At 40.4% G+C, this 26,839-nt stretch overlaps 1 protein-coding gene across 1 annotated transcript in view; it reads right to left on the bottom strand.

Annotated features, from left to right (window-relative positions):
- Positions 1 to 6,795: 6,795 nt before the first annotated feature.
- Positions 6,796 to 26,839, bottom strand: part of LOC149472955 (guanine nucleotide-binding protein G(i) subunit alpha-1) — a 129,628-nt gene continuing 109,584 nt past the window's right edge. The window contains exons 6-9 of the mRNA XM_089685824.1: positions 26,239 to 26,368; positions 16,939 to 17,092; positions 15,729 to 15,935; positions 6,796 to 8,108 (exon numbers count right to left, since the gene is read on the bottom strand). Of these exons, the coding sequence (XP_089541950.1) occupies positions 15,745 to 15,935; positions 16,939 to 17,092; positions 26,239 to 26,368 (475 nt within the window). The 3' untranslated portion in view covers positions 6,796 to 8,108; positions 15,729 to 15,744. The remainder of the gene's footprint in view (positions 8,109 to 15,728; positions 15,936 to 16,938; positions 17,093 to 26,238; positions 26,369 to 26,839) is intronic.

The raw sequence follows: 26,839 nt of genomic DNA, 5'->3' as shown, positions 1-26,839 counted from the left end.
CTACCACAAATTGGACCCAGACCAGCCCAGGGTCTCGTAACTAGATTGCACGGAGGAGTAGAGTCCGTTATCGGAATTAAATAGACAAAACGCCACACCAAAAAGAGTGGCCATTTCCAACACTTATTCCAGAAAGAGGAACAACCCGTTTCATATACGGCCCGTAGACGTTTCACGTCTGCCACATTCAGTCGATTTAAGACGCAAGCTCCACTTCCTGTGGTCTCTGACCGTCGATATACCTTTAAGTGTCAGCTTTGAAGCTATATTCCCTCCGGAGCACTGACACTGGTGCCCTTCCGTCAACATGCCTTTAAGTTTCAGTTTTCAACCATATTCCCCACAGAAGCCAAACTCTTGGGTATCCCAGAAGCTGCTCAGCGGGTCAGGGCAATAAAGCTCCCGGTTCGCAGGTTGTTCCGTCTTATGGATGGAAGTACGACGGTATATGATCTTCTTCGCACCCACGGCATTACTTCGTAGAATTTCTGCATTGCATCTGCAATCACAACGCTGACTTCCCGGATCGCCACTCAGCCATTGGACTCTTGATAGTCGTCTCCCCACACTGCTGCTGGGGGGACTTTTTAACCTAGGCCTGTGTATGGCCTTCAATTGAAGCTGCTTCCGCTCCGCCACTCTGCCATTGGACTCTTGATAGTCGTCTCCCCACGCTGCTGCTGGGGGGACTTTTTAACCTAGGCCTGTGTATGGCCTTCAATTGAAGCTGCTTCTGCTCCGCCACTCTGCCATTGGACTCTTGATAGGTGTCTCCCCACACTGCTGCTGGGGGGACTTTTTAACATAGGCCTCTGTATGGCCTTCAATTTAAGCTGCTTACGCTTCGCCACTCTGCCATGGGCCCCTGTACCGCCTCCTCTTGCTGCTGCCAGGTCCAGAGTGTGTCATGGGTCCCTGTACGGCCTCCCATTGCTGCTGACTTCATCGCCAGACTCTGCCATGTGCCACTTTCAGGTCTCCTTACACTGTTGGTGGGTTCCATTTTGTGATAGGGTGCTGTATGGCCTTCCATTGCTGCTGCCTCCACCGCCACCCTGCGCCATGTGCCTCTGTCGTCTGCTCACGCTGCTGACGGCTTCCGCTTTTTAACCGAGGCCTGTGTTTGGCTTCCGAATACTGCTGCATCCACCGCCACCCTGCGCCATGTGTCTCTGTCGTCTGCTCACGCTGCTGACGGCTTCCGCTTTTTAACCTAGGCCTGTGTATGGCTTCAGAATAATGCTGCCTACACCGCCACCCTGCGCCATGTGCCTCTGTCGTCTGCTCACGCTGCTGCCAGGTCCATACTGATTCATGGCCCCCTGTACCGGCTCCTCATGAACGTGGTTCAGCGGGTTTGCATCACTTAACAGCAAATCGTTGACAAACGCAGGGACGTTCAGTGTTGTGCGCATTAAGCCAGACACCAAAGGGCAGCACAGACCTGTTATTACTCGCTAAAGCATGGCTGAACAAAACCAGTCTCTACCACAAATTGGACCCAGACCTGCCCAGGGTCTCGTAAGTAGATTGCACGGAGGAGTAGAGTTCGTTATTGGAATTAACTGTGAGGGACTTTTAAACCTAGGCCTGTGTATGGCCTTCAATTGAAGCTGCTTCTGCTCCGCCACTCTGCCATTGGACTCTTGATAGTCGTCTCCCCACGCTGCTGCTGGGGGGACTTTTTAACATAGGCCTCTGTATGGCCTTCAATTTTAGCTGCTTACGCTCCGCCACTCTGCCATGGGCCCCTGTACCGCCTCCTCATGCTGCTGCCAGGCCCGTAATCTGCCATGGGCCCCTGTACCGACTCCTCATGCTGCTGCCAGGCCCGTAATCTGCCATGGGCCCCCGTACCGACTCCTCATGCTGCTGCCAGGCCCGTAATCTGTCATGGGCCCCTGTACCGCCTCCTCATGCTGCTGCCAGGTCCAGAGTGTGTCATGGGTCCCTGTACGGCCTCCCATTGCTGCGGTCTCCATCGCCACACTCTGCCATGTGCCACTTTCAGGTCTCCTCACACTGCTGGTGGGTTCCATTTTGTCATAGGGTGCTGTATGGCCTCCCATTGCTGCTGCCTCCACCGCCACACTGTGGCTCCACACTCTGGTTTTGGCCCCGTGACTGCCCAAATGAGTGAAGTGTGCGGTGATTCTAAGATCGACGGCACTCATCTGCATGTCATACTGACTGACAGTATTATTTCTCTTCCCCAGCAGACTCCAAGGGCATTTAAATTAAAGGTACAGTGTTCTGCACTAATATAAAGGCTCTCTGAAGCCTAGAAACACCCTTTTTATAAGTTAAATTCGCAGCGAATATATTCGGCTCGAAGCAAATTTATTCGGCGAATCAGCCGAACCGAATTTTTGAATAATTCGCTCATCTCTAATTCTAGCTCAAAGAATACACTATTCCTCCAAAATAAAACCTGCTTTGTCTCTATTTTCTACCTATTCAAATGCTCACTTACTGTTCTGACACTAGCCAATTTCTACCAAACACTCCTGAAATCTATATTTTTGGGGAATGATTAGATAGGAAGGGGTTCAGCAAACAGAGTTGTAGTTTTGTGCACTCACAAAAACTATACTATTAAACTTTTGTATCACTGGCCAATTTCAATTCATGCCTAATGCCATTAGATAAAAAAATGTTTTGCAGCCAAAACTAACAAAAAGCCTTTTTTTCCCCAAGTCAAAATAACTCAGTATGGGGTACTGCTGCTGTATTTAAGCCAAGATAAATGTAAAAATAAAAAAAATCATGCTGGTATTAAAAAGACTGCAGTTTTTTCCCTTGTCTCTCTCAAAGTCACATTAAAAGAACTGGGCTGGTTAAGTCCATATTGACCTTTAGAGAGCCACAAATTGACTAGAGCTTTTATTTTTTTTATTGGTTTCCTGTGCTGTTATTTTTCCTCTTCCTCCTCTTTCTTTCTCATTCTCTTCACTCATTTTCGTGTTCTCTGGAGTGACGAATCACACTTCTCTGTCTGACAATCTGATGGACGTATCTGAGTTTGGCAGTTGCCAGAACGATACTCGCCTATCTGCATTGTGCCAAGTGTAAAGTTTGGTGGAAGGGGATTATGGTGTAGGGTTGTTTTTCATGGGTTGGGCTTGGCCCCTTAGTTCCAGTTAAGGGAACTCTTAAGGAGTCAGCATACCAAGACATTTTAGACAATTTCATGCTCCCAAATTTGTGGAAACAGTTTAGGGATGGTGCCTTGCTATTCCAACATGACTGCACACCAGTACAGAAAGCAAGGTCAATAAAGATGTGGATGAGTGAGTTTTGGGTGGAGGAACTTGATTGGTATGCATAGTCCTGACCTCAACCTGAAAGAACACCTTTGGAATGAATTAGAGCGGAGACTGTGAGCCAGGCCTTCATGTCCGACATCAGTGCCTGATGTAAAGTTAACACGGATTTCAATACATTTTGGATTAGTAGCATAGAGCTGTTATGCTGATCATAAATTCTGACTTCAACCTCATTTGCTACATACTTGTTCCAGGTCACCAGTTGAAAGTCTCAAAGCTTTATTTCAGTAAAACAATTTCAATAGTAGTTCAGCAATGGCACCCTATACTTTTCTCTTAACACGGGTTTCCCTTATAAATACAATTGTTCAGCTCATTGAAAATGTTTCAGGAATATTTCATTTCAATAATAAGGAAAACAAGAATATGATTTTCAATAGAATAATATACTTTACATGTATGCCTAGCCATAGAATTCGGTTTGGAGTAGCTAGATGTAAGCTTCAGGTCTGTAAAGTTTTGTTTGTATGAAAAGACAAGGAGCACATTTCTATGTAATCGTCTGAGACCAAAGAGACCGTTCCCTCTAACAGCATGGTATTTATGTAAAACACAATACAATCAATTTTTGCATTTGAACTGTAAAATGACATATGTTTAGAGGGATCACTGAAAATGTAACTGTTACATAAGAGCATGTAGTGTTGAGAAAGGTGAAACATAGAACACAAACCTAAACAGCATCCTTCTGTTAACATATTTGCGAAAATATATTGTAGTCTTTTGCGCAAGTATTTCCACTGGTAAGAAAATAATAGCTGTAAACAGCAGTATGGGAGAAGTTCCCAATACTAGCTGTTAGTTTTCAAAAACAGCATTGCCATGCGGAGCTTCGCACACACGGCCACATCATTCGTTCAGTGTGTTTGGTGAATGAATGTACTACAAGACCCGAGAACCTTACTGGCTGATAACTTGTAGCCTTCAATGAAATACCGCAAAGCTGTGATAGTTCATTGAGTCTTCCTGTCAGCAAGTATCGGCTTGCCTGTACAAGATGTATGAGAAAGCAGATAAACTGCCAGTGTGCAGGAGACCTGCATGGCACCAGCGATTTGCTGATCGCTGGTGCAATGCTTTACAGGCTTCTAAAATAAAAAATAATAAATGCATATTTTGTTACCTGCAAAAATACATATTGAGCTCTCTTGTCGCATCAAAATCTTCCAGGCTTCTTCAGGGTTCAACATCTTCGGCCATCTTAATTGGCAATTCAGGGTTAGGCAACTCCTATGCATGTGCGCAAGAGTTCATTCATCCTGGCACCCAGCAGATATTCAGATCATACATAATATAGAAGAATACAAACAAAAATGTAGGAAGCCTTCATTGCAGTCTTTTAACCTTCTGCAATGTAAATAAAAAAAAAAATATCTCACCAGAAGGTCAAAATACTTGTTAAGTTCCTCAAGGGAGCCAGTGTACACAAAAATCAGACCAACTCAAATCTGTTGCCGGAGCTCGCCCCACCTTCACTACAACTATCCAAAAAACATAGAAGGAGATGGCAATTCTTTCTGACAATGGGTTTGAGTGACCTCAAACTCTGCAGTTTTTTTTTTTCTTTAGGAGAGGTAGCAAGCCAGTTACAGAGGTAGGGAGCTCCCAAAATGACTATGGTTTCTGTTGTTGCAAGAAAGAGATCTTTGATTTTTGGAAGTTATATTTTTTTATCTCACACAATATTTGCGCAGTTATCAAATGCATATTTTCATGACAAAACACACTAAAATGAATTTTAATGCAAAAAAAAAAACAAAACAAAAACCACAATATTATACTCAACTTTTGATAAAATATAAATACATGGAGCTGTGTCAAGTAAATAGATACCAAACATGTCAAGTTTTAAATTTGTTCACACCCATGAAAACACCAAAATCTATGGTACCCAAAAATCTCCATAGGTGATACTTCAAATGCCTTTATAGGTCATCAGTTTAGAGTTAACTGTGGTTATGGAATTATTGCTCTCAGTCCGACATTCACGACGATATTTCACATGCTTGGCATGATTGTTTACATACACATGCTGGCACTACGCCTCATTTTTTTTATATGTGGTACTAATGGGGGTGCTTTCACTTTTTTAAAATTTATTTATTTTATACATTTTTTTACTTGCCATTACAAGTGGGCTAAAAAGCCCCCTTGTGGGGTCTCCTCTTAATGGAGACATTGGGGGTCTATTGAACCCCAATGGGGGTCCCTGTCTTACAGGGAAATTCGATAAAGCTAAAGATGGAACACAGTAACCTGAATAATCTACCTATTTCTTCTATTTTATTTATTCTACTCTAACGTGACTGGGTTATAGCAATGTCACTACTGTGCTACTCATTCTGAGTGCCTGCCTAATCATAAGTTGTACCTAAGGACATGCAGTGCAAGTATCTTCCCAATTCTGCGGATCTGTGCTTCTTTCATCTTTCCTTCTGCTTTTTGATCCTTACCCACCAGTCAAGCAGAATAGGTCTGCCAAACAGGAAACAAAGGCCTGCCTCTAACAAGATGGCCAACTCCACAAAACAGACAGCGTGAGAAAAGGCATAGTAAATTGGTCCTGGGAAACATGAGCTCCAGGGAGCTGACAATATAGCTGACCAGTCCCTTGCCTTCCTCTTTACTTTTTTGTTTATGGGCACAGCATTCAAAGTAAAGGTCCTCTTTAAATCCCATCATCCACTGAACATCAGCTGATCTTTTCAGGATTGGACACATGGCATGAGTGTCTCCTTTAATCTCAAACCTACCTTCTACCAGAAAGTTTAAAGCTTCGAGAACATGTTTCAAAACCTGAGGAAGGATCTTGCGAGTGTTCTGGTAGCATTAAACGTTTAGGCTTTTATTGTAGTTAGAACTTATAGATCACAGGATCAGAAAATATAATTTCTCTCTAAAAACAAATGACAGAACCAAATATGCACAAAAATATTAAATTATGGGTAAGCAACTGCCTTTATTACTGCTCGAATTGGGTTTTATTTAGGTTGGAGCTCAGCTAACACACTGGTTCCCCACTCTGGATGAAAGGGATCACTCACAGGTCATGTTTTCCAGTCTTTCAGGCACTTGTCCAATTTAGTTATAGTTTAAAAGAAGCATACTAATCTTTTCCTGCGGTTCTGTGAAAGCATGACTTGGCCAAACATAAAAAAAAAAAAATCAAGATAATTTAAAATGTGAGCAACCAACATTTAACAAAGCAATTCAAATCTGAAAAAAATGCAAGGTTTATTAGGAATTATTAGCAACACAGTTATACAGGAGAAAATCAAGGTACCCATGGAGAACACTGACCAGCTTGTGTGCTCTAAAATATTAGAGGACACGGCAATAGGATTTTCCTTTTGTTACGGGTATGCATCGGATATTCTAGGTACCTTAAATTAAAAAAAAAATATATATAATCCAAGGCACAAAAAATTCTGTTTTAACCTTAGTAATCAATCACCATGAGTTCATTCCATATAGTGAAGTACAAAAACTTTAATGAAGAAGGTAACAACAAGTACAATTAATTTATACATGTTCTGGACAACACAAAAGTTACTGGTGAATTTCAGGTAAATATGAAGCAACACAATTTTAATGAGATCGTCTAAGAGTGAAGCCAGCAGTCAACTCACAGTGAGGTAAAGGTATAAAAACTGTCTCTATGCAGGTTTTTAGTACCTACGAGTAAATCAGAATGTCTGAAAATTTAAGCAGTTTGTTTTTAAAACCCAATTAAAAAAAAAAGCATCAGGAACTTTTTTTTCTTTAATTCCAAGGAGGGCCTACAACATCATACCACCCCTGAAATTTACAACGGTGAAGGAATGATAGGATTTTAAGACAAAAGTGACAGTGAGGCAATTACAAAGACAGCATCACAAAGTCACACATTAAAATGGAATATCATGGAACGTCATCTGGCTGCACGGTTCAATGGAAAGGCTCAGGTGGACTAAAATGTGGTACATATGTGGAATTAAATTAATGCCAGACTGACTCATCTATACAAAGTACTGCCATGGTCAGCATGCCAAGAACAGGATTGTTCCAACAAGAATAAAGTCATCAATCTCAAAATTTTTTTTTTTTGTTTGCATTTCAATAGCCCACAAAAAATGTTCTAGACGAACACCTGGAAAAAATCTATTTACAAATAAAAGATTTGTTGATTTTAAAATGTATAAAAAATGCAATTTTGGCACCACCTGTAAGGCAATGCACAAGATAACTATTAGATAATAAAAATGCACAGTGAAGGCTCAGGCCGACAGGATGATTCTGTGTTACATGCCCTGGGGTTGTGCAACTTTAAGGTGTTCAGATTTCATTATGCTTCATTATATATATATCTATCTTACAGGCTTGCAAGGAAACATTGCAGAACACAGAATAAGGCAGCATGCATGCTTAAAAGGGAAAAAATAAAATATACATTATTTCTTTAAATAACCTAACCAGGCGAGGAAAGAAAAAAGTAATGTCCTCTAACAGCATTTCATAAAACAGAGGATTTTTTTTTTTTTAGAACAAATCAAATTATTAAAATATTCTGTTCAATGTCTGTACAAATAACATTCCTACAATTACAGTATACATACAATCAAGATACCTTCTCCATTGTGTGGCCTAGTAGCAGTTACTTTTTTTTTGTTTTGAAAATTTACAAGACATGAACATAAATAAAGCTAATAAAACTGGCAAGTACAGTACTGGTCCGCTGTTCATTAAGAGTCTTAAACCACTCCAAAAGCCATCAAGCTATAACAGGGTGAAGTCAAATGCAATCTGAAAAGAGAAAGGAAGACATTGAATGATGTTAGTCAAACCCGTATACACAGCCTATGCATTTACTTTGTTTACAATTTGACTATAGGGCAAGAATCTGGCAATACAAGGAGTGACAATTTAATTCCATGGCGTAGCACTACGGTGGTGAGAAACAGCCATTTGCACTCGAGTGTGTTCTGACACACTCCAACTTGCACTTTTCTGGGTCGTAGACCAGTTAACTCAGTCTTTATAGAGTTGTAGAAGAAATAAAACAAGTGCGTTCCGCTGTTAGCAGAAAATCCGCAACAGGAATCTGGAGCAGCGGATTAACATCAAAGTTTGTGTGAAAACTGGCAAAAGTGTGAGTGAACCTTTAGCTCTGTTACAACTGGCTTATGGTGAACATTCCATGAAGAAATTAGGTGTTTTTGAATGGCATAGGCAGTTTAAGGAGAGGCAGGAAGATGTCCATGATGACGCAAGATGTTTGCAGACAAAACCGCAAAGGACGCATGCAATGTGGGTAGAGTGCAAACCCTAGTATGTGCAGATTGAAGACTGAGCACACAAATGATGTTCAATTCTTCTGCCACGAACAGAGCGGTAGATTCTAACAGAGGATTTGGGAAAGAGCAAGTTTTCCGCAAAGATGGTACCTGAAATCTTGACAGAAGATCAGAAAGAATGGTGTCTTCAAGTTTCATCCAGTCTTCTGAAGAATGCAGATGTGTTTAATAGGGTTATTACTGGTGATGAAATATAGTGCTTCCAGTATGATCCGAAAAGAAAACACCAGAGCATGCAGTGGAAAACAAAGAATTCACCTCGCCCGAAGAAAGCTAGCATGTCTCATTCTCAGTTCAAAACCACGCTGATGTGTTTTTTTATTACAATAAAATAGTTGTTACTTGCAAATTCTGAAAAGGTTACAGGTATCTATTCAGAGGAAAAGACCACAGCTCTGACCTGACAATGCTCCTGCACATGATGCTTTCATGTTCGTGAGTTCCTGGCCCAGAAATCCATTCCGAAATTTGACTAACTTATTCCCCTGACTTGGCACCTTGCAACTTTTGGCTGTTTCCAAAATTATAATTTAAAAGGACACAGATTTAATGACATTCCGGACATTCAGTGTGCCGCAGCAGATACTGTGCAGCGTAATGGAAAAAAAAATTTGTTTTTGGCAGTGACACAGTCGCCTAGAAAAGTGCATCGCTTCACAAGGGGACTACTTTGAAGGTGACAACAGCCATTAGAGAATAGGTAAGCAAACAATTTTCTTTACAGTCCATTCTGGGAATTCAATTGTCACACCTTGTACAAAGTTTATCTAAAAGGTTAAAAGTGCTTAAAGTGGACCTTTGAGAAACTTTACAATGCATGAAAAAATTCCTGACATGTCAAAATACACAGCAGCAGTATCATTTTTCACACTAACTCTACCTTTTATCTTTTACAATCAGTAAAAAAAGAGGTTGTAAAACCTAACATATAACCAGTGAAGTGACTGGCTTAATGTGATACACAGTGGTGAAACAAATCCTCCTACATAAGTTGTACCTGTCTATCTGCAGTCGTCTGTCTCTTACATCCATTCAAAGTACAGAATTTACACAGGATCTCTCAGCTCTAAAAAGCAGGCGGTGGGGAGCTAAACTTACACAGCGAGGAGAGCTCCAAGAGCTGAATGGAGAGAAGAGACACCCCCCTCTCCCCCCCACCACCACCACGCCTCAACACAGCTCACAGGAACAGAGCTGAAGCTGTCAATCTGCTGGAGTTCCCTCCTCTGTCACCATTTTTTTCTTGGTGTCTGGAAAACTTGTCAGCAATGGTTCATGCTGATAGCAGAGGAATGAAGCAGCAGACAGAAATGACACTTAATGCTCTGCATTGAGACAAGTACAAACTATAGAGGGATATGCTTTGTTCATATTCACGTCTGAGGTTTACAATCACTTTAAACTCTAGTTTAGTGGTTTGGGCGGTCAGTCCGCCTGTCAGAATACAACAGCTCCAAAGGGGAGATAACTGCACTAACAACGGTTGTGTTAGTATGGCAATCTCTTTTTTTTTTTTTTTTTCGTTCAGCCTGCTGGGTTGAATGAGAAAAAAAAAAAAACTTCTAGTGGGTACCCAGCTTAAGCAAGGATGGCATTGCTTGCCCCTCCCCATTCACCCCCGCAGCCTTCTGGGACATGTCACATGTCCTAGGAGGCAGCAGGACCACTTACACAGCTCCGCGTGGAGCCAATTTCAATTCCTCAGGAAGTCACAGCTGGCTTCCATATCCAAGATGGCAGCACCAGGAACCCACAGTGATAAGAAGTACTGACTGCAAGAAGACAGTGCTGTACTCCAGGCATTGGTAAATACCTGAATTTGTTTCCTTTTAAAGGCAGCCGATAACTAACAAATAACTATGACTAATTTACAGAACTAAATAAAGTTTTTAACTGATTTACTGTTTCAATAAAAAAAAAAACACTGCTCTTTTTATTATAAGTTAACAAATGTGCAAAAATGTAGAAAAAAAAAAAGAAAAAGTTATAATTATTTTTAAGAATGTAAAGGTTAATAAAATATAAGTTGAACTATTAAAAACATCACACTAGCAATGCAGCTAGAAAGTGGCAGTGTTCATCAGCAGGCTAAATGCTTTCATTTTCATCAATAAAGCCTTTGGCTTGAATGTATTCATTATATCAGGGCTTTTATAGTGATCACATGATGCGGAACTCTGACTGTGGTTCCTGATTGTCAGTGAACCCCAGATGTTCCTGGCAGTGGGAGCTGTGCACAAAGTGCAAAGTGTTGGCTGCTGGTTCCCAAAGGTGAGAATGTATATTAAGGTATCCTCAGCACAGGGCAACATGCCAGAAAACATTAAACAGACTGCAGATATGAACGGGTAAATAAAAAGTAGGAACAGAAATTAACATTGTAAAAGCCATTTGTGTAAAAACATTAATTCTCAGAATGTTTATTTTTTATATCATATACAACATTTACATTTGCTAACAAACATAAAATAGAATCATGAGGCTTGTTCACAAAGAATATGTCAGTCCAACATTTCATATTCCTGATATGCGCCTGCTGTATCAGGTACTTGTATAAAAAAGAATCCTGTTCTCTTGGTATTGTCTCCTTTGTGCGAAATCCCTGGCGTTCCTGCCAGTCCCTCTGCCTTCCTATTACAAACTGACCACACTAAGCAGGAGAGCACAGCGTGGTCAGTTTTCTGGCTATGCTGGAACTCCCCCTGCTCTTCTGCAATGATCAGACTTCTGCTGAAATGCCCCCCCTCCCCCCGTTCAGCCATTCACTGGGAAGATCAGTGTGCTGCGTGGTTTCTCTGCCCCAAGCTCTCCAAGATCCTTATACAACTGAGAACAGAGGGTATGTGATCACTTATTAAAAAGGGGAAAAAAGGAACTTGTAATTTTGTATATCCGTACACAAATGTTTTGCCTTTCATTTCAATTTTAAATTGAATGGCTTGTTTTATAAGGTGGGGGCTTCCATATACGACAGTTTTACCACTTGAAACATTCATAATATTGCAGCTTACTAATTCTTAGTATGAGTTGATTTTTTTAGGTTTTCTTTACTTTATTTTCACCTGGTGATCTGGCCAGTAAGTGCTGTTTTTCAAAAAAAGAATCTCTCCAGCAGAATGTATCAGTTACAGGGATGAGTCAAACTATTTAACTGTAGCAGGGGTGCTTACAATGATCAGTTTTTATTTGGGTAAAACTTTTATCCCAAAAGGAAAAAAAACTGTTGCTGTAACTGCTTATAAAGTATTAGCTGAAGTTTGGTTTTTGGTTTCAATTTGTTAGTGTATCCAAATCTGCAAGTACATCTAATACTTCCCTTCCCCCAGACTGACAATGCTGCAGTCCAAAGATGCCCCTGTTCTCCTTCAAACACAGTGGGGGCACTCCAATACAGGAGGGGTGTTACTGGCCAGATCACCAGGTGAATATAAAGGGGAAAAAGCCTGAGAAAACAGATGAGGACACTACATCTAATGATTGGCAAGCTGCAATATATTACATTTCTGGTTTTGGGCTTAATACTACTTTATACCCATGTGAAGGTGTGTGCCTGCACAGGATGCATAGGTGGTCCATGCACACGCGTGCAGACAGTCCCATTCCTGCTTATTGAGATACAGCTGCTACTCCCAATTTGACATTTGTGCGATACTCGGTGGTGGCAAGAAGTAATATATGTTGCAAAGAAAAATAAACAATGCAGTTGAGCAATCTCAAATAAGTTGAGCAATAGCAAAGTCTGTTCTTTAAAGCCCAAGTTCAGGTTTTCTGACACTTTAAATAGTTTGTGTGGACCAATCTGGCCTGAACAAACTATTTTATGTGGCTGCTGTGAGCGATGCATCATGCTGTATGAAGCAACATCAGTGTCTCAGGAGATTTTGTGAGCAAGCTGTAAAAAAAAAAAAAAAAAGAAAGAAAAAAATGTTTTTGTTTGTCAGTTTTGGTGTCTGCTGCCAGAACAAAATCAAGCCGGACTGAATGCTTCTTAGCCAGAGACAGCTTTGTATCTCTATCAGTGAATACAAGGCTTCATCTGATTAATTGAGTTGGGAGAGGAGGGCAGAGATGTTACGATCTCCACCTCAGCCAATCACAGGAAGCCTTGAATTTATTCCGCCAGTAGACATCAAATCGCCCAGGATGCTACTTGAAAACAGAGCTGCAAACTGTATGCAGCTAATACTACATACAGTATGATACAATGTTCACAGCAGCTGTATCACTCCGTACAGAAAATAGTTCCTTTGGGCCAACTTGGCCCAAACAAACTTATTAAAATGACAGGAGACTAGGACTTCGGCTTTACCAGCGAATTTTAGAAACCCCCCCCCCTCCCAAAAAAAAACCCCAAAACAAAACAAAAAAACCCCAGTACATCTCTGCAATTACATTCAATACAATGCAAGTATAGATCTCTACCTGGATAACCTGATGGAAATCCTGTAAGCTCCTAACTTTCTATTGGTGGCTGACCTCACTGCCACTAATGTCAATGAGATCCCAAGCAGTGCTGTAAGCCCAGACTAGGTTCTTCCCCGACAGGCCACAAAACCATCTCATCCTCTCCATAACCTAAGGGGGAGGGTGTAACATCATAGTTGTGTCAGTCACACGGCTATGTGATCTAGTGCCAAATATACAGTACATCACGGGTATGGAGGCTATTTGCTCATGCAGGTAATTTGCCTAGCCATGTGGATTGCAACATTAAGGCAAGGTGCACATTACTGCGTTGTAGCAACATACAGCATGCTACTTGTGTAGATAGAATGCCATTCATTCTAAGTGACATTCCATTGCACCTCACCGACAGAGGAGCTCTGCAGTACACCGCATTGTAACACACTCAACACATTTTCTGGGCTGCTGAGGTGCACTGCCAGCACATTCATTCTGTATTACCACAATGCACCCCGCGTTGGTTAGGTGTAAATCTAGCCTAAAGTTTTACTAATATGGCCATGTAAATACACTGCTCGTCAAAGATCTGTATAGAGATAGAGTCATAACACTGTTGCTACATGAGAAACAGAGAGAGGCGCACTAAGCCTAGTGCAATTATCCAGAGAATATTTTTAATAAAAATCTAGGGATGCACCGAAGTTTCGGCCGAAAACACGGATAGAGGTGCCGAAAAACCCTGCCCCTCGCCGCTGCCGCCCGGAGGTTCTCAGCCTTACATGAGAAACCATCGATCCCCGCGCTGGGCATAGAGATGAGTGAAGGAAAGATGGCCGCCACTCATCTCTATGCCCTTGGAGGACTGGAGCGATGTCACTTCCCGTTCCGGCCAGTTTTTTTTTTTTTTTAAAGCACTAGATCAATGCTTTTTTTTTATCTAATACTTTACATTGTAGAAGAGAGATGTGGGGTCTTATTGACCCCATATCTCTCCATAAAGAGGACCTGTCACTAATTATTTCTATCACAAGGGATGCATGCATTCCTTGTGATAGGAATAAAAGTGATTACATTTTTTTTTTTGTTAAGGGACAGTGCAAAAAAAAAAAAAAACCACCCCCAAAAAATACAAAAACAAATATTAAATAAATAATAGTAAAAAAAAGTTTAAAATGCCCCCGTCCCCCTGTGCTCGCACGTAGTGGTGAACACATATGTAGGCCATGCCCACATATGTAAACGGTGTTCAAACCAAACACGTGTGGTATCGCCACGAACATCAGAGCAAGAGCAATAATTCTAGCACTAGTCCTTCTCTGTAACTTTACACTGCTAACCTGTAGACATTTTTAAAGCATCACCCATGGAGATTTTTTAAGTACTGAAGTTTCACGCCATTCCACGTGTGCGCAATTTTAAAGCGTGACATGTTGGGTATCTATTTAATTGCGGTAACATCCTCATTCATATTTTCCGAAACAATTGGGAGATATATATATCCCAATTTTTTTGTAAAATATGAAAGAGGAGATGTGTTTTTATTTATATATATCCCCAATTTTTTTATAAATCAGTGTATTTGTTTCCAAAAAATATATTAGTTTTTAAAAACTGCGCAATTCGGTTTTCGGCCAAGTGCATTTTAAATTTTCTTTTTCGGTTTCGGCACCAGAATTTTCATTTCGTTGCACCACTATAAAAATCCAAGTAAAAACTACTCACGAGCATAAAAGATTACATGCTCATCATGCCACTCATTCGTGGCCAAATGGAACCATAGCCCAGGCACAGGGGAACCACTCCAGGGTCCTAAAGGCTCTGAGGAAGAAGGACTTACCTTCGAAACATGTTAGCCTTTGGGACCCCTGCATGGTTCCCCCGTGCCTGGCTATGGTTTCATTTGACCATGGATGAGTGGCATGATGACTGTGTAATCCTTTATGTTTTTGAGTAGTTTTTACTTGGATTTTATTAAAAAAATATTCTCTAGATCAGGGGTGGCTAACCTGTGGCTCTCCAGCTGTTGTGGAACTACATTTCCCATGAGGCATTGCAAAGATGGGAAGTTACTGACTTGCAGAGGCATGATGGAACTTGTAGTCCTGCAGCAGCTGGAGAGCCGCAGGTTGGCCACCCCTGCTCTAGATAATACACTAGGGCTGGTGTGCCCTCTCTCTCTCTGTTGTTTCTTTCTAGTTGCTACGGGACATCCCCTGTCCTAGAGGGCAACCAGGCTTGAATTGGTTCTCCATGGGATTTCTTGCGAATTGGGCTACTTGACTTGTGCGCAGGAGACATTTTTGTTTGTTGCTGACAGGTGCTGAATGCTGCCTGAGAATAGAAAACTGAAAAAGTACAAGAACCTTCCTGTGCTTCTGACAGGAAACAGCAATCGCTCATCTCTTTTTATAACATACAGGATGTATGCTTGTGTTTGCCGGTCAAAGAGAATCTAATGCTGGACTAATTTATGGTTTTCCTCCAACAATCAATGCCAAGCAAAGTTAGAGTGGCTAAATTTGTAACCAGGTTTCTTAAAACAAAGTATAGAAAAGGTAAAAAAACACGGGACAAAAAAAAAAAAAAAAAGGATCCAGAGTAACGTAGCATTTTGCTTCATGCACCCAAATAAATAAATTAGTGAAACTTCAGAGTATTAGCTTACCATGTAGTTACACAGTTTAGAAAAGGCCACAGTCTTTGAGATTGTTTTTTATGATGACATCAGTTACTGCATCAAATACAAACTGCACGTTCTTGGTATCTGTTGCACACGTAAAATGGGTATAAATTTCCTTTGTGTCCTTTCTTTTGTTAAGGTCTTCAAACTGACACTGAATATATGCAGCTGCTTCTTCGTAAGTGTTCGAACCTAAAGATAAAAAAAAAGAAAAAGAAAAAGTTTAATCAATTTGGTACGAATGTGTTATGAAATATCAAACCTAATTATTATAAATTTTTAGTTTCAGTAAGGGATATGGAGGCTTATGCTCTCAGCAGTCCAAGAAATTCTATGTTACTATAGATTAACATTTTAGGAGTATTAATAATGTTATAGAAACTTTTTTTTTCCCCTTCACAAAAAAAAAAAAAAAAAAATTGCCTATTTAAGTTGAATTCCAGCTTTGGATTGATTGATAGAGGTGGAAATCACAGGGTCATCCATCCAAGTCCAACCCTATGGCAATCAGAGGTAGCCTTATATTCACTGATAAAAATACATGGCCTCTCCTGATTGGCAGGGAAGCATTCACACAATCAATCTTCAACAGAAGGCAGGAAGTTGTCCGTATTGCTACTGCAAGTACAGAAAAATAACTGATGTGTCAGTAATATAGCGTGCTCCTACCTTTCTTTCTGACATGTCAAAATAGTAGGAGTAATTCAAAAAGGATGTGGAAAGACAACCTTTAGAATGTTTTTGGTCTCTGCACCAAAATTGTTGGCGCTTGGGACCAAGTCATGTACCTAGTCATAGACACAGGTACATATCTGTCGCTGTCTGACACAGAGGTCAGAGTGCCCATACTGACCTCTTTCCTCCATGTGCTCCCTCCCCAACCCTGGCCACAGTGCTGGTCACACCAACACACATTTGGCTGAGGAGTTATGTTGTAAGGGTGTGCAGAACCTTTTGGGAAACAGAGACATTCTCCATCAGGTCCGCCTTGCTGTTGATTAAAGGCACACTGTACAGCAGCAGGTAGACCATTAGCTGCTATTCAGTCCAATAGTGGCATCTGAACCCGCTGCACGCAGTTTAAAAACATAATCGATTGATAATTGGCACTTTTTTTATGTAAATAGATATGAAATTAAAAAAACAAAAATAAACGAAGGCATTTTTTATTTCTAAAGAAGTAATATTAATTTACCTGCATATTCAGGATAGCAGATTGTCAGAGGACTCCTCTTAATTTTCTCCTCGAACAGATCCTTCTTATTTAGGAAAAGAATAATGGAGGTGTCTGTAAACCACTTATTATTGCAGATGCTGTCAAATAATTTCATGCTTTCGTGCATTCGGTTCTGAATAATGGGTAAACAAACAAAAAATTATATTGTAGCAGTCAATATCAACCTTAGAAATGAACATCACTCCTTCCAGTATACAGGTACTCCTCGCTTAACGACCGAGTTCCGTTTCAACGACTTGGTCGTTAAGTGAGGAACTGCATGTACTGTATACAGTAGTACAATATATGCATAGTATTTGACAATACAGTATTCTGAATAAGTAAAATAACAAGAAAGATCAAACTGAAAACTTCCACTTGTTTTAATTTGCATAGGTTGTGTAATTTACACACAGTACTGCAATGTATTACAGTACAGTAGTACAATACAGTATATGCATAGTATTTGACAATACAGTACAGTATTCTGAATAAGTAAAATAACAAGAAAGATCAAACTGAAAACTTCCACTTGTCTTAATTTGCATAGGTTGTGTAATTTACACACAGTACTGGAATGTTGTATTACAGAACATAAAGTTAGCAAAGTACAGTAGGTACATTAAAGCACCAAAAACCACAGTACTGTACTGTAGAGTGTACAAGAAGGAAAAATGATATTTAAAATACAGTAAACAAAAAAAACAAAACAAACAAAAAAAAATAAATTCAGGCTATCATTTTAGTCAACGAATCCTTCAAAATCTTCATCTGTGTCATCATCAGAGCTATTATCAGGAGCTGCTGAAGGCCCAGGTAATGGACACGATGGAGTAGAAATTGAAGCATTGGTAGTGCTTGGTGTAACTTTCCAAAAGTATCCACTTAGAGTGGTCTGCTTTGTCATTTTCTTTTTTTCTTCATATATTTCACGATAGCACTGTAAAACTTGACTTATTTGTCTTTCCACCTTTGTGAATCGTTCAACATTCGGATCCATTCTCTCTAGTTGGAACATAGCTGCATTCACTTTTGAGAACACACCAGCTAATCCCTTCACAGTAAACTTCTTTGGTACTTCTTCCATGTTTTCATTTTCTTCTTCCTCCTCCGCCAGGTTCTGCTGTGCTTCCAACTCTATTAAATCTTCGGTAGTTAGCTCTCCCTCCCTGTATTGCACTAATTCCTCAATATCTTCCACCTCAACTTATAAATTAAGCACTTTAGCAAGTTCCATAGTTGTTTTATTTATGGCATCAACATGTTCATCTTTCTCAAAAACTGCAACATTGTTCACAAAACATTTTAGGCATTTTTTCCATATGCCTTGCATACACTTTTCTGTCACTCCCTTCCAAGCGGATTCAATGTTGTTTATGCAGTCTAAAATGTTGTAAGATCTCCAGAAATCACGGAGAGTTACTTCATCATTTTCTGTTGCTGCTACAGCTTTGGAAAAAGTTGTGCGTAAATAGTATGCTTTAAATGTGGCTATGGCCCCCTGGTCCATTGGCTGAAGGATTGAAGTTGTGTTTTTAGGTAGATATACTATCTTTACATCTGGGTTTAGGTCATCAAGATACTGGGGATGGCCTGGAGCATTATCAAGCAGGAGGATAATTTTAAAAGGAATGCCCTTTTCTTGACAATAATGCTTCACTGAGGGTATGAAGCAGTGGGTGAACCAATCCTCAAAAAAAGCTTGAGTCATCCATGCCTTGTTATTTGCTCGGTAGTAAACAGGCAGTGTGTTCTTTCTAACTCTGCTCAATGCACGTGGGTTTTCAGAGCGATAGATAAGCAAAGGCTTCAACTTAAACCCGGTAACATTTCCTCCCAACAACAATGTGACCCTGTCCTTAAATGCCTTAAAGCCAGGCATTGTCTTAGCTTCTTTGTGTATATAGGATCTTTCAGGCATTTTCTTCCAAAAAAGTCCAGTTTCATCCACATTGAAGATCTGTTCTGGACAGTAGCCACCTTGCTCTATGATTTTATCAAATTGGTCAACAAATTTTTCTGCTGCTTTTACATCTGCACTTGCTGCCTCACCACTGACACTCCGATTATGCAGGTTGAATCTTCGAGAAAACCGTTGAAACCATCCGTTACTTGCTGTAAAGGTTTCGGTTGAACCGCTGCGTGCTTGCAAAGTCTCAAAGATATTGAGTGCCTTGGCTTGAATTATTGAAAGGTTCAATGGCATTCTTTTTTGAATCTGGTCATCAAACCAGATAGCCAGTAACTTCTCCATATCATGAATTAGGCCTTTCCGCTGTCTAGTTATTATGGCTTTGTTGTGTAATTTACACACAGTACTGGAATGTTGTATTACAGAACATAAAGTTAGCAAAGTACAGTAGGTACATTAAAGCACCAAAAACCACAGTACTGTACTGTAGAGTGTACAAGAAGGAAAAATGATATTTAAAATACAGTAAACAAAAAAAACAAAACAAACAAAAAAAAATAAATTCAGGCTATCATTTTAGTCAACGAATCCTTCAAAATCTTCATCTGTGTCATCATCAGAGCTATTATCAGGAGCTGCTGAAGGCCCAGGTAATGGACACGATGGAGTAGAAATTGAAGCATTGGTAGTGCTTGGTGTAACTTTCCAAAAGTATCCACTTAGAGTGGTCTGCTTTGTCATTTTCTTTTTTTCTTCATATATTTCACGATAGCACTGTAAAACTTGACTTATTTGTCTTTCCACCTTTGTGAATCGTTCAACATTCGGATCCATTCTCTCTAGTTGGAACATAGCTGCATTCACTTTTGAGAACACACCAGCTAATCCCTTCACAGTAAACTTCTTTGGTACTTCTTCCATGTTTTCATTTTCTTCTTCCTCCTCCGCCAGGTTCTGCTGTGCTTCCAACTCTATTAAATCTTCGGTAGTTAGCTCTCCCTCCCTGTATTGCACTAATTCCTCAATATCTTCCACCTCAACTTATAAATTAAGCACTTTAGCAAGTTCCATAGTTGTTTTATTTATGGCATCAACATGTTCATCTTTCTCAAAAACTGCAACATTGTTCACAAAACATTTTAGGCATTTTTTCCATATGCCTTGCATACACTTTTCTGTCACTCCCTTCCAAGCGGATTCAATGTTGTTTATGCAGTCTAAAATGTTGTAAGATCTCCAGAAATCACGGAGAGTTACTTCATCATTTTCTGTTGCTGCTACAGCTTTGGAAAAAGTTGTGCGTAAATAGTATGCTTTAAATGTGGCTATGGCCCCCTGGTCCATTGGCTGAAGGATTGAAGTTGTGTTTTTAGGTAGATATACTATCTTTACATCTGGGTTTAGGTCATCAAGATACTGGGGATGGCCTGGAGCATTATCAAGCAGGAGGATAATTTTAAAAGGAATGCCCTTTTCTTGACAATAATGCTTCACTGAGGGTATGAAGCAGTGGGTGAACCAATCCTCAAAAAAAGCTTGAGTCATCCATGCCTTGTTATTTGCTCGGTAGTAAACAGGCAGTGTGTTCTTTCTAACTCTGCTCAATGCACGTGGGTTTTCAGAGCGATAGATAAGCAAAGGCTTCAACTTAAACCCGGTAACATTTCCTCCCAACAACAATGTGACCCTGTCCTTAAATGCCTTAAAGCCAGGCATTGTCTTAGCTTCTTTGTGTATATAGGATCTTTCAGGCATTTTCTTCCAAAAAAGTCCAGTTTCATCCACATTGAAGATCTGTTCTGGACAGTAGCCACCTTGCTCTATGATTTTATCAAATTGGTCAACAAATTTTTCTGCTGCTTTTACATCTGCACTTGCTGCCTCACCACTGACACTCCGATTATGCAGGTTGAATCTTCGAGAAAACCGTTGAAACCATCCGTTACTTGCTGTAAAGGTTTCGGTTGAACCGCTGCGTGCTTGCAAAGTCTCAAAGATATTGAGTGCCTTGGCTTGAATTATTGAAAGGTTCAATGGCATTCTTTTTTGAATCTGGTCATCAAACCAGATAGCCAGTAACTTCTCCATATCATGAATTAGGCCTTTCCGCTGTCTAGTTATTATGGCTTTAAAGCCTGTTGATGCTTTCACTGCCTCTTTTACTCTATCTTTATCCTTAAGGATTGTTGAAATGGTTGAATGTGCCAGATGCAAGTCATGTGCTATCTCATGGACTTTTTTGCCACCTTCATAATCCTTTATGATCTTTATTTTCTTCTCAAGATCAATAGCCTTCCTTTGTTTCTTGGCATTTTCTGGTGCAACCTTGCTTTTCCTTTTTGGAGACATCTGGGGTAAAGTACAATACAGAATAAGGCACCCAGATCACACACAACTTGTATGCTTGAAGAAAAAGCTTTATAAATAGTTACACTGTACTGTACATACTGTAATGTACTATATCTGTACTGTATACAGTATTTTCACACTACTGTGCTGTATTGTGTGGGCCTGAGAGAGATCCTGGACTGTATACAGTACAGTACAGTATAGCTGTTTATAAAGTTTTTTTCTTTGCAAAAAAATACAGTAATTTACAGTACTGTACTGCTGAAATGTGAATACTGACCAGGAAACCAGCAGTACCGGACCTCAGAATAGTGTACAATTTTAGCCATGAATGAGGAATGACTTTGAGACGCAGGGCCGCTACCATTGCTACCACGTTTAGCGCGTAACCACGTTTTAGCACGTACCGTCGGTGAGATGGTCGTAAGTGTGAGCGGTCGTAACGGTGAAGAGATGGTCGTAACTGCGAGCGGTCGCTAAACAGGTAGGTCGTTAAGCGAGGAGTGTCTGTATTTTAAAGAGCTGCATTTTATGACAATACCTTATACACCATTTTTTCAGATATATACTGGTTGTATAAAACATTTTAAAATACTAACATGCTTTAACATCGAAACAAAGCTGTTAAAAAGATTACCAATCACATTTGCTGGACAGTAAAAAAAAAAAAAAATATAAGGCCCTTTCATTTCACTTATGCTTCAGACACCTCTAAGGATATACTTACCTAATCTGCAGAGCACAGCAAGTTTTACTTTTGCAGCCTCCACGTGCCACACAGAATTCCCTTCTAAATCTACCCAGCAGACCAGTGCTCTGCCTGTGCACCATGGCTTCTATTCATCTCAATGAAAAAGATGACAGATCTTCTATTCTTATTATCGGAAAGTGTGGTATTTATGTACAAGGAGGTTTTCACTCCCTCATGCATATAAAGTGACAACTGTTTATGCAGTTTTCATCATATGCTCTTTCGATGTGTCCAAAGTTTGCGGCATGTTTACTTTGATTGTGAATTAATTCTCATAAAACAGCATTAAAGGCCCTAGCCACCCAGCCCTGGTTCACCCTAGCATGATTTTACAGCGACCTGCAACATTCTGATGATAATGTCGCAGGTCAAGTGAAAACACATAGATTTGAATGGGTGTTGCCTTAATTGCTACATTTTGAGTTGCTGTGAAAAAATAAACTTCTTGCACTACTTTTGAGCAATTATTGTGCAGTATGCTTCCCATAGACTGCAATGAAAAATCCACAGCAAATCGCCCCATGTCTTTAACAGCGTGAATCAGCAGCGATTTCTGAGGCTTTTTATTTAAGTTAAGAAAATTATAAAAAAGCAAATATTCTAGTTTATGTGATTTCATTTAGAGGGAAAAAAAATAGAAGGCCAATGCTGCCAACAGCAAACAATCACAATATAAGTAAAAAGAAGAAAACATTTAGCTGGAGTTGGGCTTTCACTACTGGCCATTAGGACCTCCTGTCACAGTGACGCACCAATAGTGAAGAGAAAATAGGACCTGCCTCTAGACCGCACGAGTTCGTAGAAATTTCATACCAGAACACCTTTTGATTCAGGGTTCCCAGATCATTCAACAGAAACCTAGAAATGTGGTGCTATGGAAACTTAGGTAAACCCTTGAAAGCTTCCATACCCATATGGAACATTGACAGAGTTCTGACTGCCACGCTGACCATCATACTTCAGTACTTTGAATCACTGACCTACGACAATAAAACAAACTACCTAAGTTTCTAGGTATTAAAGTATAACTAAAGGCAAGAAACATATCTTAGCTGAGTGAAGACAGGTAAGAACTCTTGTCAGATTTTATTGGGGTCTGTGTCCCTGTTCGGAAAATTCACCCTATATGTCCTGTTTACCATTATCATTGAAAGTGAAAGAAAATCCTACATTTTGGGTTGTCCCAAGAAAAGTAATAGAAAGGATAACTTCCAATAGGAACACAGTTTCTGGTAACCTGCGGTCCTCAGGAGATTCTCCTAATTTGATGGGATTTCCACTCAATTCCTGTTTGGCTATCGAATAGGAAGTAAAGGTAAATCACCCCAATGGGACAAAGATAGCAAAATAATAAATAAACTTTGCATGGGTTATAACCTTCCCTTACTCTAATAAAAATGAAAGAAAAAGTTTTGCCTATAGTTCTACTTCAAAGCTTTTGGGTCAACAAAACAGCCAAACTGAAGGCGGCCAAGGCAGCTGGAGTGCCAGGTATGACTGTATAATACATAGTTGTATTGGTCCAGCTTGGATCAATGTAACTGTGTATACGTATCATACCTGGCCGATGTCCCTGGAAACTGGACAATTAATGACTTAGGACACCACTACCTCAGTATTCTCCACGTTTCTAGGTCCAACGCCAAGTGGCCAGCCAGATGCACTGTGAACACAGGAGGTCAGTTGCTCAGCACAGAAGCCATTCAGAGAATGCTTTGCATTTTGTGAATAAATGCAAATAGATCTCTAACTGGGCAAGGTGGAGTGTGTGATGTAATTGCCCTACCTTGTCCATTCAGAGAATACTTTTAATGCCTTCAGAAAATGCAAAGCATTCTCTGAACAGCACCCAAGCCAAGCGACCAGCCTTCTGTGTTCAGTAAGCAGGAGTGCAGCCGATCAGCACAGGACCCAGAAGCAAGAAGAGAACACTGAATTAGTTGTATCTACTTCAGTGATCTCCAGCTTCCAGGGGCATCAGTAAGGTATGGCATATACATAGTTACAGTGCTCCAAAGCTAGAGTAGTGTTGTAATTTCCAGCTTCCAGGGGCATCAGTCAGGTTACGCATATACATAGTTACATTGCTCCAAAGCTGGAGTAGTGGTGAAATTTCCAGCTTCCAGGGGCATCAGTCAGGTTGGGAATATACATAACTACATTGGTTCAAAGCTGGAGTAGTGGTGTAATTTCCAGCTTCCAAGGGCATCAGTCAGGTTGGGCATATACAGTATTGCAAAAAAGTATTTAGTCAGCCACCAATTGTGCACGTTCTCCCACTTAAAAAGATGAGAGGCCTATAATTGGCATCATAGGTAGACCTCAACTATGAGAGACAAAATGAGAAAAAAAATCCAGACAATCACATTGGCTGATTTGGAAATAATTTATTTGCAAATTATGGTGGAAAATAAGGATTTGGTCACCTACAAACAAGCAAGATTTCTGGCTCTCACAGACCTGTACCTTCTTCTTTAAGAGGCTCCTCTGTCCTGCACTCATTACCTGTATCAATGGCACCTGTTTGAACTTGTTATCAGTATAAAAGACACCTGTCCACAACCTCAAACAGTCACTTTCCAAACTCCACTATGGTGAAGACCAAAGAGCTGTCGAAGGACACCAGAAACAAAATTGTAGACCTGCACCAGGCTGGGAAGACTGAATCTGCAATAGGCAAGCATCTTGGTGTGAACAAATCAACTGTGGGAGCAATAATTAGAAAATGGAAGACATACAAGACTACTGATAATCTCCCTAGATCTGGGGCTCCACGCAAGATCTCACCCCGTGGGGTCAAAATGATCACAAGAACGGTGAGCAAAAATCCCAGGACCACATGGGGGGACCTAGTGAATGACCTGCAGAGAGCTGGGACCAACGTAACAAAGGCTACCATCAGTAACACACTACGCCGCCAGGGACTCCTGCAGTGCCAGACGTGTCCCCCTGCTTAAGCCAGTACATGTCCGGGCCCGTCTGAAGTTTGCTAGAGAGCATTTGGATGATTCAGAAGAGGATTGGGAAAATGTCATATGGTCAGATGAAACCAAAATAGAACTGTTTGGTAGAAACACAACTCGTCGTGTTTGGAATAGAGAGAATGCTGAGTTGCATCCAAAGAACACCATACCTACTGTGAAGCATGGGGGTGGCAACATCATGCTTTGGGGCTGTTTCTCCGCAAAGGGACCAGGGCGACTGATCCATGTACAGGACAGAATGAATGGGGCCATGTATCGTGAGATTTTGAGTGCAAACCTCCTTCCATCAGCAAGGGCATTGAAGATGAAACGTGGCTGGGTCTTCCAACATGACAATGATCCCAAACCATACCGCCCGGGCAATGAAGGAGTGGCTTTGTAAGAAGCATTTCAAGGTCCTGGAGTGGCCTAGCCAGTCTCCAGATCTCAACCCCATAGAAAACCTTTGGAGGGAGTTGAAAGTCCATGTTGCCCAGCGACAGCCCCAAAACATCACTGCTCTAGAGGAGATCTGCATGGAGGAATGGGCCAACATACCAGCAACAGTGTGTGCCAACCTTGTGAAGACGTACAGGAAACGTTTGACCTCTGTCATTGCCAACAAAGGATATATAACAAAGTATTGAGATGAACTTTTGATATTGACCAAATCCTTATTTTCCACCATAATTTGCAAATAAATTATTTCCAAATCAGCCAATGTGATTGTCTGGATTTTTTTTCTCATTTTGTCTCTCATAGTTGAGGTCTACCTATGATGCCAATTACAGGCCTCTCTCATCTTTTTAAGTGGGAGAACTTGCACAATTGGTGGCTGACTAAATACTTTTTTGCCCCACTGTACATAGTTACATTGGTCCAAAGCTGGAGTAGTGGTGTAATTTCCAGCTTCCAGGGGCATCAGTCAGGTTGGGCATATACATAGTTAAATTGATAGAAAGCTGGACCAATGTAACTGTGTATCATACAGCTATGCCTGGAGTTATTCTTCCACAACAGATTTTTCTGGATTATCAAGATTCCCATGCTCTTTTCCAGTTTCTGTAGTTCTACCAAAAAAGCTCTGTAAGAAGATATACATCATTTTTAAGCAACCTAAATAAAAAAAATTGTTAAAATGTCATGAACTTGCCTTAAGGCAGCTGCAGGAAAAAACATTCAGCAATTCGAATAAATACATAAATCACCCTAATGTAGAGATAGGACTACAGAAAAAGAGCCAAGACGGAACATCTCACATCTATCCAGATATCACCTTGTGCAGATGTAACCTTCATACTCACCATCTCTTCATCTTCAGCCAGAACCAAGTCATAATCACTCAGGGCCACGCAGAAAATGATTGCTGTAACTCCCTCAAAGCAATGAATCCACTTTTTCCTTTCAGATCTTTGACCGCCAACATCAAACATCCTGAGAGAGAAGTGAGAAGATAAATGATCAGGAAAACAGTTTCAACGTGTTAGAGACTGAACTAGTTTCCAAGCTCTAAACCTAAATAATTTCCACTAAAGTACCAGCCATTTACTATCATCTAAATTTTGATCAGCTTCTTTCTAAGTTTCAAATAAGATATACTAATTTTAAAACGGACATGTCAACATCAAATTGAGACTATTTATATGATCTTTGTCATTTTTCTTTTTTTCTGTAATCGATTAGCTCTCTTATTTGTGTTAACGGTAGCCAAAGACACATTCAAAAGCATCCGGAGCACTAAAATAAATAGCATTAGAAACAGATGCAGCTAATGTCAAGTTAGAAAATCTTAATGGTTTCCTATGTAAAAATATGGAAGAACAGCTCTTGGTGCCATCTGTAGCCAGAGACCCCATTTCTTTCTTCCACTGCACAAATGGGAGTCTGATCATTGTTCTGGGCAAT

The sequence above is a fragment of the Staurois parvus genome, unplaced genomic scaffold (assembly GCF_062004578.1).
Source record: "Staurois parvus isolate SC_StPar_1 unplaced genomic scaffold, SC_StPar_1.0 ptg000019l, whole genome shotgun sequence".
Taxonomy (NCBI): domain Eukaryota; kingdom Metazoa; phylum Chordata; class Amphibia; order Anura; family Ranidae; genus Staurois; species Staurois parvus.
The sequence above is the reverse complement of the archived record's forward strand: the minus strand, read 5'-3'. Positions and strand labels throughout refer to the sequence as shown.